The sequence below is a fragment of the Lepus europaeus genome, chromosome 8 (assembly GCF_033115175.1).
Source record: "Lepus europaeus isolate LE1 chromosome 8, mLepTim1.pri, whole genome shotgun sequence".
NCBI lineage: Eukaryota > Metazoa > Chordata > Mammalia > Lagomorpha > Leporidae > Lepus > Lepus europaeus.
In genome coordinates, this window is record NC_084834.1 from 3,838,185 (window position 1) to 3,854,027 (window position 15,843).

Sequence of the window (15,843 nt, forward strand, 5' to 3'; positions counted from 1 at the left end):
CTCCCCATGTAGGATATCTGTCCTCAATGTGTTGTACTATGTGAATTAATACTATAACTAGTACTCAAACAGTACACTATAGTTTGTGTGTCTGTGTGGGTGATGTCTGTTGAAATCTTTACTTAGCATATACTAAGTTGATCTTCTGTATATAAAGATAATTGAAAATGGCGTCAGTAATCTCCCTAGGCTCTAGTCATGAGTTGCCAGGGCTATGGAAGCCTTTAGAGTTCGCTGACTTTGATCTTATGCTGATAGGGTCATAGTCAAAGTGGAAGTTCTCTCCTCCCTTCAGAGAAAGGTACCTCCTTCTTTGATGGCCCCATTATTTCCACTGGGATCTCACTCACAGAGATTTTTCATTTATGTCTTCTTCTTCTTCTTTTTTTTTTTTCTTTTCCATGGTATCTTGGCTTTCCATGCCTACAATACTCTCATGGGCTCTTCAGCCAGATCCGAATGCCTTAAGGGCTGATTCTGAGGCCAGAGTGTTGTTTAGGACGTCTGCCATTCTATGAGTCTGCTGTGTATCCCGCTTCCCATGTTGGATCTTTCTCTCCCTTTTTGATTCTATCGGTTAGTATTAGCAGACACTTGTCTTGTTTGTGTGATCCCTATGATTCTTTGACCTATCAGAGCCATCGACTGTGAACTGAAATTGATCACTTGGACTAGTGAGATGGCATTTGTACATGCCACCTTGATGGGATTGTATTGTAATCCCCTGGCACATTTCTAACTCCATCATTTGGGGCAAGTCTGATTGTGCATGTCCCAAATTGTACATCTCCTCCCTCTCTTTTTCCACTCTGAAATTTAACAGGGATCACTTTTCAGTTAAAATTTAAACACCTAAGAATAATTGTGTGTTAATTACAGAGTTCAACCACTAGTACTAGAACAACAACAACAACAACAAATACTAAAAAGGATAAAGTATTACATTGTACATCTAGAGTCAGGACAAGAGCTGATCAGGTCATTGTTGCTTATAGTGTTCATTTCACTTAACAGGTTTCCCCTTTGGTGCTCAGTTGTCACCGATCAGGGAAAACAAATGATATTTGTCTCTTTGGGACTGGCTTAATTCACTCAGCATGGTGATAATTGGAAATGGCATAGAAAATTAATTAATTTTTTAAAAAAAATATTATGTAGGATCTCTGTCTTTAATGTGCTGTACACTCTTATTTAATGCTATAACTAGTACTCCAACAGTATTTTTTTTCACTTTGTGTTGCTATATGGGGGCAAACTGTTGAAATTGTTACCTAATATATACTAAACTGATCTTCTGTATATAAAGAGAATTGAAAATGAATCATGATGTGATTGGAAGGGGAGAGGGAGCGGGAAAGGGGAGGGTTGTGGGTGGGAGGGAAGTTTTGGGAGGGGGAAGCCATTGTAACCCATAAGCTGTACTTTGGAAATTTATATTCATTAAATAAAAGTTTAATAAAAAAAAGATCATTGAAAATGATTCTTGATGAAGAATGGGATGGGAGAAGGATTGGGTGATGGGATGGTTGTGGGTGGGAGGGAGGTTATGGGGGGGAAGCCTCTATAATTCAAAAGTTGTACTTTGGAAATTTATATTTATTAAATACAAGTTGAAAAAAGGACTTGATTCTATTCTATTATTTTGTATAGAATTTTTACCACATGTCTCAGTATTTTTGTAGTTTTTTGCTTTCTTATTTACTATTTCTATTCTGTGTTTTCTTACATGGTATTCACTGAATTTTATTTTTTCATAGACACACCATATTTTAAAACATAGACAGGTGAAATAAGAGGGTAGTTCAGAAAGGTAACAGAAAAAGAACTTAAAATATACATTGATTTGGGTGCAAATAAAATTTGAAATCCATTCATAGTTTTTTGTGGTAAATTCAGTTTCTGTGCATCTGCCACAGAAGACAAACTGTGCTGACTATAGAATTATGTTTCTACTGCCTATAAAATATAAAAATGTCTTTTTTCCTTAGTCCTTTAGCAATATTATTTCAGTTCCTTTAGATGCCTATTATCTCTATTGAAAAATATGATATTTTTTCTGGGAACCATTAGCCTTTTTTAGATATTCCTCTTGCTCTGATCTTTGTGTAAATTAAAACATTTAGGCATAGATTCTTTTTTCACATTTGGATTTTATTGTCCTTTCTGAATATGAAGATTTATAATATTTTATTATATATATTTATATTACATATTATGTATTATTTAAATATATATTACACAATTTATGTAAATGAAATTCCTGTTCATTTTGACATAAACACTAATTTTCCCATTTTGTTTCCACTATTTCCTTCTGGAATTATTATTTCACACATGTTAGATTTGACTTCATATCTTAACCTCTCATTTATATTTTCTTTTTTCCTTTAACATTGCACTATTGGCAATTCAAATCTATTACTAATTTCTTTAAATTCACTTTAAATTGTTGTTTAATGTCCATCACATTTTAAATTTTAATTATTAATATTTACAAGATATATTTTATATTATTTTGATTATAAGAATTTATTCAAAAATGTAAGATTATTTTAGCAGTTGAATCAGCATGATAATAAACAATATAATAATCAATGCAGAAATGTAGAAAAAGCCCCAAAAGTGTGGAATGTAGCATCTCTTTAAATATATCAATAGATTAAATGTAATTATTATTAAAATCTTGGCAGATGTTCATGGATATTTACAATTGCTACATTTGCTGTTTTAAAGAATAGTAATTATTTATCATCATCATATTATAATGTAATTATTTGCAAAATTATTTACACAGATACATGCACAAACTCTTACCCAGTGTTTGGTCCAAACTGTCAAAATTCTACTTGTGTGTATTAACAGAATGGCATACCTATGCACTCTAGAGTGACATATACAAAGTGTAGCTGGTATTGTTATTCATTGTCCACATCTGAATATGCCTTAATGATCCATTGGCATTTGACTGAACAGAAGTCTGATATATTCAAATACAGTTGATTCTAGTCACTCATGGCAGTTGTGCTATAATCTTCCACTAACACTGAATTAAGTGAAGACTAAAATGTTGCAACCAGGCAAGAGATGGTTAGGTCCCTGTGAGCTTCTTGTTTTATGTATGTATCTGATTAAAGTCACCTAATTCAGTCTATGTTTTAGATTTGCTAATATTTACCTCATGACCAAGGACATTAGGGTTTATGCCTGGGTAAGGCATATCATTTGTCACAGCACAGCCTTCGGTAGTTAGGAATAGCAGACAACACTTCCACACTACAACTAGAGGCCATTTTAAATATCAAAGTTAAAACATGAGCATGAAAATGAAAAAATGCATTAAGTTGACTACAAAAAAATACCTGTTTACATTATGAAGGCCAAAATACGAAAGTGGACTATCACCTTGCTTAACTTCAGCTGGAAATGTGATAAAATTTCTTATCACTCTGTGGTTTACCAGAAATTACTACAAAATGCTATTAGTGTTGATTTTAGGGATATGGATAATTCAAGCAAGCACATGAATTTCTAGGTTCAGAATCCACAAATGCTAAGAATTAGCTGCAATTAGTTTTTTCATGCAGAAACAAAAAAATTAACATGAATGGCAAGAAAATGCATTCATGCAAACTGATTTTCCCATCATAATGTAGAGCACAAACCACCAGATTGAAATGACGAATATTTTAATGTTTTTAGAATGTTCAAAAGTAGGTAATCTACAAAATAATTGGCTTTATCTAGATAATATTTGAAAGAAAAGAAGCCATTATTGTTTTAATAAAATATCTTAAAACAAACACAGCTTGACTGAGTCCAGTTCTGTAATGAATGAAATTGTGTTAGATTTTAGGCTAAAAATTCTCTTTAATCATGATTTTATCTGAATATTACTTTTGACCTGGTTAGGCATTATGTAAAGTTTGTTGCATTCTTCTTGTGTTTCACAGCTAAAATAGGCACTTTGCAAAGTAATACAATTTGTATGATTACTACCATAGCATTTGAACACTATTTTCAATTAATGTTTAAAACATCATTTTCTGAAGGTGGAATTACATGTACAGTAAGTTCTGTTAGCTTTTCCTACTTCTGAATACCTAATAGGCAATGTACATATTCAGTAAATGTAGACCTCTGGCTTGACAACTGATTTTAAAGACCAGCCTGTTTATTTCTGAAACAGCCTTTTAATTTTAACCTACTTCCAAAGAATAATCTCAAACCAAATGCCCATAAATTGTGCTAGCCCTTCTTGCAAACTAAAAAAAAAAAAATCAACCTGGTTAAGAGCCAGCAATCTCAAAGTCGGAAGAAAGGAGGTGTGATATACAATGATATTTCTTCTCAAAGCAGCTACGATATCATTAGATTTTATATTCATCTTACACGTGTCAGTCAGTTGGACTTAGTGGTTTCTAATAGAACAGCTTTTCATCTTCTTACTCAAGACTGTGCTATTCATTCTCATATTAGAAAGTGAGCTGTTAGACTGATGAGCCACTATGGATTTGTAACTCAAAGTACCAGAATTTCCTAGTAGAAATAGTTTCTTTTGTTTGTGTAACCAAATACATCTCACAGTAGACAATCAGTAAATGAATACAGGATAGACAAAGGAATGATTGGATGGATGAGTGGGTGCAGGAATTTATGTGAAGGTGTTAACAATTCTTATGGTAACCCTACTTTGAACTTGTTGGCACTTTTTTTGCAGTTCAAAGGAGTTTATTTCAATTCAATATTGTAAAAAGATTCTCTGTAAAAATAAGAAATGGTTTGGTTCTACTATCTTGCAGAAAATTTGATAGTAAACAAGTCTCTCAAAAATTTTAAAAATGAAGGAGTAAACTTTTTAAAAACATATTTATTTTCATTTTATTTGAAAGGCAAAGAGAGAGTGAGAGAGAGAGATAGTGAGAGATCTTTTATCTCATAGTTCATTTCACAAATGCTGGTACACCTCCAGCCATTGTGGCCTCTTGTAGAGTAGACCAGCAGATGGAAGACCTCTCTCTCTCTCTCTCTCTCTGTAACTCTGCCTTTCAAATAAAATAAATAAATCCTAAAAATAATTATAATGTAAGATTTTCATGAATCTAATTTTTGAAAACAAAAGATAGATGTTATTTTCTTAGTTCTAAATGTTATATAAAGAGTAACTTTGAAAAGTAGTCATTATTCATACCTGCACAACTTTTTGGGACTGCACATCAACAATAAGAACTCTGTCCAAAGTGGGCTGTGCAACATAAATGAACTTGTCTTTGACGTTCACAGCTGAGGCCCACACGCACGTTTGGACTTCATCCCCCTCTGCTTTGGGACACACTTCATCCTGTAATTTAGGAACAGGAAATGAAGTTCATACCATAAATCATAGCACATACATGAGGACATCAGAGATAAAGTAAACATCGGTGCTTCACACTGTCAGGATGGAATGTTAAACATATAGATATTATATACATGATGTATATAGTTAAATCAAAACAGAATGAAGAGCATATTTAAGGTCATATACATATGCATATGTGTATATATGTGTATATATATATATATGTGTATATATGTGTATATATATATATATACATATATATATGTGAACCCCTGAAAATAAATTTCAGGTCATTAGTGATTTTTTTTTCAAGTTACTTATAGTCCTTCATTTTTTTCTACCTTTCTAACTCAGTAACTTCAGAAATATATAAGAAACTGTTTTCCCCCAGTATACACCCAGCTTCTCCAAACATGGTGTTTGCCTCCAAGGCACAGTCATGGTCCTATCAAAAGTCCCCAGAAACTCTGAAAATGAAAGCAAGCTTCTTCTAGTTTGTGAAGAATCAAAAGCTTAGCGAAATTATAAATCTAATTATTTATAATGGCTATTTTATTTTTCAATTTGGTTTGTAGGTTACATTTTACAAAGTCATTCAATCTGCCCATGGTACCTTATTCTGCTTCTTTACCTGAAGCTATTTGCAGGTTGAAAACTTTATAATTTGAGCCAAATGACCCTCAAGCAGGCTAAAAACCATTTGTCTAAATTGTCTATTCTCTCCTTTTGGGCATTCTATCAACAGGAGAATGTTGATACTGGGAGACATCATAAGTATAGGAAAAGGTCGTTTAGTTTACTGTGCCTGTGTTCACGTTTTTCTTTAAACATCAGTCTATTGGTTTAGTGATTCTCTCGACTTTCAGTTAGGAAACCCACTAAGAAGGCATAATGTTAAGCTGTACATAAACTGCATGAGAAATGACAATTTAAAATGCCACTTTATTTATCAAATGATGATATAATGGTAAGCAACTATTCTAATGTATCATGGATTATTTGAATCTGACAAGTATAACTAACCCTCATATAATTAATGTTTGACTTAGTTAAATCAGAATGCTATTTCTTCTGTGATGTATATTAAAATAGTTTTCTTCAGGAAGCCCGCTCTCTGTATATTCAATAATCATGAAGCAAAGTTACTGACACTTTATTGATCAACATTACTAAGCTTTTCGTTTTTTTAAAAAATGTTGTTTAAGGAATACAACTTCATGCATTTATAAATAAAATTTTGGGAACATAACATGGTGATTCTTCCCCCACTATCTCCCTCTCACCAATACTCCTAGGTTTCTTCCTCCCCCCCTTCCTTTCCCATTATTATTTTTATTTATTTTTTTATCTTTTAACTTTTACTTAATAAATTTAAATTTCCAAAATACAACTTTTGAATTATAGCGGCTCCCCCCCCCATAACTACCTGCCCACCCGCAACCATCCCATTTCCCCCTCCCTCTCCCATCCCATTCAAATAGTATTCACAGCACAGACACCACATTTTGGCATTCAATAATTACAATGAATACCAAACAACACAAAACTTCTCAAGCAGCAAAAGTATTTTAGGTCACTTTTTCAGTTTGCAAAAAAATCAGAAAATAATGTAGATAGCAGTGTATTCCAGAGTGAGATACTCAGTGTGTGGCCTGTTGTTTATGTTCATCAAAGTGCAAATCTAATTCAGAAAAGACCTGAAGCACCCACTCATTGGTAACACCCAAGCCAGTATTGTGGGGTCCAGGAACATATAACAGTAGTGTTTGTTAGAGCACAGACTATTTCAGCCTTCCAGGCCATGAGGGAAAAACACTAGGCACTTGAGGTATGGATGTGTTGGGTTCTTTGAATTATGAAATCTACTCCTCATTGAATGCACCGTAACCATTAGCAGATGGCGCCCAGTAGGGTGGATCCGAGGAACGTGCAGAGCAACATTAAGGAGGGCGAGGAAAGGAAGCAGAAGGCTGCCCCTTGCACATGTCCCGGGCAGGGTACAGCATTCAGCTCCCATGCATCCGTTCCTACTGAAGCTTGGTTTTCTGTGTCAAACTTTGCCTCAGAAGTACACTGCATGTCATTGACAAGAACCTATTTCTCGAGAAACAAACACTATATAAAAGATATACTTGAGAGGCATGAAGAGACAGGAAAAACATGGGACCTCATGTTGATGGAAAGCTCTGAATATAGGGAAATCCTCTCCAAACTCCTCACTGTTGTGTAAAAGCTACTGACAAAACCTGACAGAATAATACACAGTGTGAGTGACCTGACAGATGACTGTCAGCCAAATGACTGTTGAACCAGGAACAATTTCCACCTCTTTGTCTGCTGGAAAACTATTCAGCAGTAAAACAGCTGCTCTGCTGGGAATTATTTGCTTTCTTTGTGTTGTCCCCATAAGACCTCCCTCGCCAGACTTCAAATCATTTCTACAAAACCATTAAGCATTTCCTGACAGTCACCCTGGATAGTCTATGCTTTGCTGTGTGTCATTATTGCTTTCGATTTATGTCCCATTGCAAAGGCACTTTTTTCAGATGACACAGATAAATATTATTTCAGTATATAGAAATAGTAAAGAAATATTTTTGAATGCATTAAGCATTTAATGGAATAAAAAGAGATTAAGAGATACCAGAGATAGAAAATAGAGATTGATATAATATATACTGATGAGCAAAATTATCAGAGATTATATCAAAGAGTATCATTAAATCATTAAGTCACCGATAAGGTATTACGAATAATAAGGATGAGAGTCAATAACCACAAGACAATTCTAGTTCATAATTACATTCTATCTCATTACCTTTGGGTTGTTTCCATGTATAATCACATACTTCATGCATATATATATTAATCCGCTTCCAAATTTTAAAGGAACACAAGATACAGCACTACTGATCGTGGCCATTTTAATTTAGTTATCAGAATATTATAAATATCTTTTCATTTTCTAAGCTTACAGAAATCAGTTAGAAAAATATTTATTTTTTATTTTTATTTATTTATTTATTTATTGGATTTATTTATTTGAAAGGCAGAGTTACAGAGAGATAGATAGAGAGAGAGAGAGAGAGAGAGAGGGAGAGAAAGAGAGAGAGAGAATCAGAGAGATCTTCCATCGACTGGTTCACTCCCCAAATGGCCACAACAGCTGGAGCTGGGCTGATCCCAAACTAGGAGCCACAAGCTTCTTCCAGGTCTCCCAGTTGGGTGTAGAGGCCCAAGCCCTTTGGCCATCCTCTGCCGCTTTCCCAGGAACATTAGAGGGGGACGGATTAGCAGTGCAGCAGCTGGGACTTGAATCGGTGCCTATCTGTGATGCCAGCACTGCAGGTGATGGCTTAACCCACTATGTCACAGTGCCGGCCCCAAGAATGTATCTTTGACATTGTTATCTTTGATACTGATTGCCTGTTGCAATACCTTGCCCTCAAATATCCAAACTCACAGCTTCCCTTTCTTTCCTTCTTCATACTTCCCTGCTCAGTGCAACCTGCACCATTCACAGAGGAGATAAATACCAGTTATAAGAATTCCATTGTCCTTGTGTCCACCTTAGGTCCTTTCACGACCCCCTCCTCCCACGCTTCTAGATTAGATGATTTGCCCCACTATTCCCTGCTTTCAGGAAGACCTACCACACTTTTGATTTTATAATTTCCATTATGTTTCCAGGTAGTCAAACATGCACATTGTCTCCTAAATTTAAGAAAAACAACAAAAAAAACCCCCTTTGTTTTAGCTAAGTAAATTTATCTTTTAATTCCATTTCTATAAACTACCTAAAATCCCCTCTATGATTAAATGCCAAATTATGTGACATAAAACACAGAGTTGCTTATAATTTCTGTTGCATTGGACTGTTTCAGAATCCTGATTCATCATGAAATGTTCTCTCTCTGTTGTAAGGCAGAAATCAGCAAATAAGGACCACCTTGACCAATTTAGTCTCTATTGATTCCTGAATGGTTCTGCAGCTAAGAATGTTTTTGGCATCTCCTTTCTTAAAAACTCTTTTAAAGATCTACTTTATTTGCTTGAAAGACAGAGCCACAAAGAGAGAGGGAAAGACAGAGAGTCAGAAATCTTCCATCCATATGACAGTAATGGCTTGCGCTGGGCCTGGCCCCAGGAGCCAGGAACTCTACCCAGGTCTCCCACAAGGGACCCAAGTCCATGGCCATCATTTGCCAGTTTCCCCGGTATATTTGCAGACAGCTGGATTAGAAGCTGAGTGGCCTGGAAACAAACCTGCACTCTGATATCTGATGCTGATGTCACATCAACAGATTAAACAAATGCACCCCAATGCTAGTCCATGACATCTTTATTGATTGAAAGAAAAAAAAAAAAGAATACAATTCCATGATGTGCACATAGTTAAAGGTTACGGGAATGCAGCTACCATGCTCATTTAAACGTTGCCTCTGGCTGTAGACATAACAACAAGCAAAGATCATAATGACTACAAAGCCAAAAATATGTACTAACTGGCCATTTGCAGAACAAAAATTGCAGATCTGTGTTCTCCTATGCTTCCCTACCCTGGTTATCATTTTATTTTAGTCTGTTTGGTTAAATTCTTTTTGACTGTGGTGACATTTTTATCCCTTTTCCTTAACTGTGACTTCAGGAAAGTTACGGATGATTTCCGGTTTTGCTCCATTTCCTTTACGTTACACTTTGATGAAAACTTATCCAGTGTGATGTCCTAATTCCTGCATGATCAGATGATGTCAGAGATGAATCTGTAGCCTTGTCGTCATTCATTAGGGTTCCCTCCTTCTCCCACTTTTCAGAAAAATTGTTGAATGGGCAATTTCAAATAAAGACTCTTGTATAGTATAAAGCAAAAAACTATACTATATTAAATGAAGCATTAAGTAACCAAAAATCAAACCAAGAAATAAGTCAAAGAAAAGATGAAAACTTGGCTTACACAAACACAGCCATAGACAGACTAATAAAGATACATAGTTAGGATCAGTGTATGCAGTGAAGTTCAAAAATCTGTCTTTTTATATTGTCTATTTTATTTGTTTTAATTTTTATTTATTTATTTTATTTATTTGAAAGGCAGAGATACATAGAGACAGAGATATACAGGTAGACCAATCTTCTACCTTTTGTTTCATTCCTCATATTCCAATACCAGCCAGAGCTGGGTCTGACTGAAGCCAGGAGCCCAGAGCTCAATAGTTTCACACATGGGCAACAGGGGCCCTGCTGCCTCACACGGTACACATTAGCAGGAAGCTGGAATCAGACTTGAACCCAGCACTGCAATATGGGATGTAGGTTACCCAAAGGTGTTTAAATTGTAATGCAAATGGCTACTAGAAAAGCAAGAGTTCTATAAGTAGATTATTAGATTGTAAGGTAATAAAATGTAAAATTGACAAAAATTTGAAACATTTGTAGAAGGTAAGTATGGTTGGTATGTATGTAACATATTGTGTCTTTTAGAAAGAAGTTAAAAAGCTAAACCATTATTTAAGGAATGGCGGACCTATGAAGATGGGGAACTAAAGCCCTGACAAGGCAGGGTACAAAACAAAAACACGTGTGGTTGCCACTCAGACAGCTGCATCAGAGTGAGCATGCGCGGGTTCAGTCCTCCTCTGGCTCCAGTTTCTTGAGTGCAGACCCAGAGAGGTAGTAGGTGTTGGCTCAAGTCATCAGATTTTTGCACCCACATGGGAAACCTGGGTTTGGTTCTCAGTTTAGCCCCCACTGTTGCAGCTTTTAGGCCTGAACCAGTTGAAAAGAGTTCTCTCTCTCTCTTCCTCTGTGTCTGCCTGCTGAATGAATGAATGAATGAATGAAGGTGGCAATGTGGCACAGCCTGTCACGCCTCCGTGTGGAATGCACACACCTCATGTCAGAATGCTGCTCTCAGTATTAGCTACTCTGCTCCCTTAATCTCCCCATTCTATCTGGGAAGCAGCAGAGGATGCCTCACGTATTTGAGTCACTGCCACCCACGCGGGCTACCTGGATGGAGTTCCTGGCTCCTGTGTTCAGCCCGAGCCAGACCTGGCTGTTGTTGCAGGCATTTGAGAAATTAATCAGCAAACAGGAAAGATTCCTCTCTCTGTCTCTCTCTCATTCTGCCTTTCAAATACAAAAATATTATAAAAGTTAAAACTAAAATAATAAAATAAAAAATAAAAACACTATCAGAACGGGTTCTCTAAAGCTAACAGATATGTGATTCTCTGCCTGACTTGAATTACCACTGCTCTGGGTAAGCTCCAGCTGTGAGTGAACACATCTGGCGTGGAATTAGGCAGCACTGTGGATCCACCCATGTTTATCATGCACACATTTCTAAATAGTCACCAAATGGAAATTTACGTTGAGATAAAGCAGGAAGGAGGTTTGTTGTGTTAATAAATATGTTAAAATAACCATTTACATTTGACACTTTCAGAATGCCTCTTTCTTTGTAAGTAATAATAAAAATAAATTATTTTTAGATCCTATTGAAAATTTGTTACTGTATTTTCCCTGGTTCTCCAACAATGTCCTATTTAGTAGCTAAAATGCTCTCCTTAATATTTCACAAAGAACAGTGATTTTCCACAGCTATTGCAAAATGCAACACACATTTTATTAATAAAATTCTTTACATCTACATTTTGTAATTCATGCATACAAAGGATCTTCAAACATTTCATTAATTTCTTATGATAAAAGTGTGTATGCATTTTAATTTTCAAAAATACTTTTGCAACAAAATTGTTTAATTCCATTTTTTTACCTTCTTGAAGTACCCTGGTATGCTATCTTTCTCCATTAAAATGTCAGCCTTTGAGGACGGGCCTCTAGCCTAGCAGTTAAGACGTGAGCCTCCTGTATTAGAGTAGCTGTATTCATTTTCTGGCCTCAGATTCTTGATCAGAGCTTCCTGCCAATGCAGACCTAGGAGGCTACAGATGATGCCTCAGTGTGTTAGGTCATTACCACTCATGTAAGAGACCTGGGGCAGTCCCAGCTCCAGGAAATGCTGAGTTCACTAGAACCTGGGAACTTGCCCTCTATTTCTTGGAAAAAAATTAAAAAAAATAAAAGGTAGCTTTTTTTATCCCTATAGTTCTGTTTTCTAAACATAATGTTAAACTTAAAATATCTGCTCAGTAAGTGTAAGAGCTGTGCTAATCAAAATGTGGGCTTTGTACTGCTGTCAGTTGGTGTATCAAGAGCCCTTCATAACAATTTGTCATTGCCACAGTACCTGTGCACGTGACCAGGGGACTTAGCTCTTTGAAAGGGGTTTAGACCACTTTGAGTGTTGGCAAATGTGCCTGGAGGATGTCTTGTGAAAACTGCTATAGTTTTTAGCCAAATTGAGTCAAAACCAAAGTGTTTCTTTCTCAGAGTTAAAGGAGCAGTGCTTTTATGCTTTCATTTATAGCTCTCTTTCTGTTTTAACTGTTCTTTACATTTTAAACTGAAGTTGTGAAAATCTAGTTTAGTGATATATATTTTAAAAACTGAATAATGGATTATTTAGAAATTATTCATTTTATAAAATGCAGTGGAAGTCGAGTACTTATTCTGGATGAAGATTTATTCAACTTGCCATAAATCAAGGTAAATAAAGTTAGATTTTTCTGTACTTTCTGAGCATGTTTAGATTTGGTTCCCAGGATATTTCTTACAGTAGAATTGTGGACTAAGAGATTGCCAGATGATAGACAGTCACCCCTACGTATCTGTAGGACTCATATCTGTAGAATCAGTCAGCTGCAGATGGAGAATATTTTGGGGAAAAAGTATCTATGCCGAACATACTGTTTTTTCTTGTCATAATCCTTAAATAATACATTTCATGACAATTTACACAGTATTTGCATTATATTAGGAATTATTAGTGATCTAGATATTATTTAAATATGCAGGAGCATGAGTGCTGGTTCTATATAAATATTTTGCCATTTTATAGAAGGAACTTGAGCATCTGCAGATTTCTGTACCATGGAGGTCCAGGAAACACAGCTCTATGGATCCGGAGGGAAGATGCTGAGCTATTTCTGAAAACATGAGGTATTTCTTTTAATTTGGTTTTGGAATATTTAAAACAACTTGATCTTTCAATAATGCATGGAACAATTTACTAGCAATGATGTGTTTCTTATTTGACTTTTTAAAATATATTGAGATTAAAATGCTTTCATAATTTTTAAAAATGTATTCATTCTTATTTATCTTAAATGCACAGAAACAGAGAGACACAGATGGAGATGACAAGATCACACATCACTACTTTAAACCCTAAATGCCAATAGCAACCAACCAAGCTGAAGTCAGAAACCAACGACTCCATCCAGGTCTACCATGTGGGTGGCCAGAGACTCAATACTTGAGTTTTCATCTTCTGTCTCTCAGGTGCATCATCAGGAGCGGAATCAAAAGCAGAGACAGAAGCCAGACTCCATCCAAGGCACTCTGACAACGATGCAGGTTTCCCAATGATGCCCACTCTGCTTTCATTAAATTGTAACTGAAATCAGTGCTTAGAATCTAAGCAATGTAATTTATTTTTCCTAAATGAGACATATTCAATGTATTTCATTCTAACTACAATTTTATTTATAAAAGTATAGTCTCATATCATCCAAAGCATAGATGGCTGTGGCATTTACAGACTGTACTGGCCTTAATTTGAGTGATATTACTATTGATAAGGAGCAATTAGGCAAGGAGTTACTTAAGTCTACATTAACTGACATTTTTGCCAGTCCTTCACTGTAATTTTATCCCTTCATATGCCAATCTAATACATCCTCATTCCCAGGGTATACCTGTTCTCATCTGGGACCAGGACGGAGATGCCATATTAACCACATGAAAGTTAAATTCCACATAGTTGGCACAGAAATCCTAGGAAGCTTCGGGCATGGTAAGACCTCACTCTGCTTATTCAATTATGGCCACCATCCTCTACTTCATGTGAGAGACGCAGATGGTGCAGAGGCCCTCGTTTGCCTCTGGCCAAGCTTGGGGATACTGTTCTTGCGTCATCTCTGGCTTTCATTCTCTCCCCATAAAAATACTCTGGCCCACTCATGATGGATATTTCTCTGCATAAGGTGGCCCACTCTCATGTGTGAATCTGTGTTCACTCTCCCACTGTTAATTACCCTCTTCTCACTTGTGCACTAACAATATCTCTTCTTCGAGTTTTTATCTCAGTAGGAAGCAAGAACCTGGATTGGAAATTAAAGTATCTAGGCCCATATCACTATCTTGTAGAATTATTTTGACTCTAGAATGTCAAAAATAAAAAAGCAGAGTGAGCACTGTGGAACAGCAGGTTAAGCCACTTGCAATGCTGGCTTCCCCTATCAAAGTGCCTTTTGAAGTCCCAGTGGCTCCACTGGTGATCCTGCTTCTCCTGGGAAGACAGTGGATGATGGCCCAAGCACTTGGTCCCCTGGTACCCACACGAGAGTCCTGTATGGAGCTCCTGGGACCTGGCAATGGCTTGATCCAGCCCTGCCAGTTGCAGCCATCTGGGAAGTGAACTAGCAGATGGAGGATCTCTCCCTCTCTCCTGCACCCTACCCACCTCTCCCTCTCTGTCTGATGCTCTGCCTTTCAAATAAATATTTTTTAAAGTTTAAAGGCCACACTACACCAGTTTTATACTCTTTTGACAAAATAAGAATGTCTCAATAATACAATGAAAATGTAGCTTTTGGTACTACACTATCATAACTGAGGCTTCTTTCCAGAAGTACTGAAGAAATTAAAAAGAATTTGAGTTCAATAAGCCTTAGATGCAATGTTCAGCTGTTTATCTCGTTGGTAAATGGGTATAATGTTATTACCTCTCAGACAGAGTTATTATGAGGATTAAATAGAACAATGCAAAAGTCAAGTGATCAAAACTAGTGACCATTATTTTCATATAGAAATTATACAAGAGCTATATTTCATGAAAGCTATGATAATATATTTTTATAGACATTTAATTTTTCAGGTTTTCTGAATGGTTTAGATGGAAGTTTGCAGTGTATATTTAAGAATTTTAGAGTGTTAAATAGTTTTGATATAATAGTTAAAGATTTTTTCTCCCTTTTTCATTTGGCTCTTCTGTGAGTAAACCATTTGACCTTTCTCATTTCTTCTTCTGGAAACTGAAGGGATGAAATTAGAATTTTCCCATTGCTTTTATATAAGAAAAAAATGTCAAAGTTATCTGAATTATTTACCATCTATAAATGCAAAATGTTACCTTAGTTTATGAAAATATTGAGATAATGGATAATTTAAATAGTGAAAATGGGGTGGGTGTTTGGTCCAGCAGTTAAAGTGCCACTTTGGATGCCCACATCCCGTATCAGGCTCCTGGCTCTGCCTACAATTCTGGTTGTTGGAAGTAGCTGGTGATGGCTCAATTCACCAGGTCCCTGTTCCTACACAGAAGACCCAAATGGAGTTCCCAGCTATTGTAAACATTTGGGAAATGAACCAGTGGATGC

The 15,843-nt window shown here is 36.0% G+C and overlaps 1 protein-coding gene across 1 annotated transcript in view; it reads right to left on the bottom strand.

Annotated features, from left to right (window-relative positions):
* FSTL5 (follistatin like 5) overlaps positions 1–15,843 on the bottom strand; it is an 873,635-nt gene that overhangs the window by 92,504 nt on the left and 765,288 nt on the right. Inside the window, exon 13 of the mRNA XM_062198990.1 lies at positions 5,189–5,338. Within this exon, the coding sequence (XP_062054974.1) occupies positions 5,189–5,338 (150 nt within the window). The remainder of the gene's footprint in view (positions 1–5,188; positions 5,339–15,843) is intronic.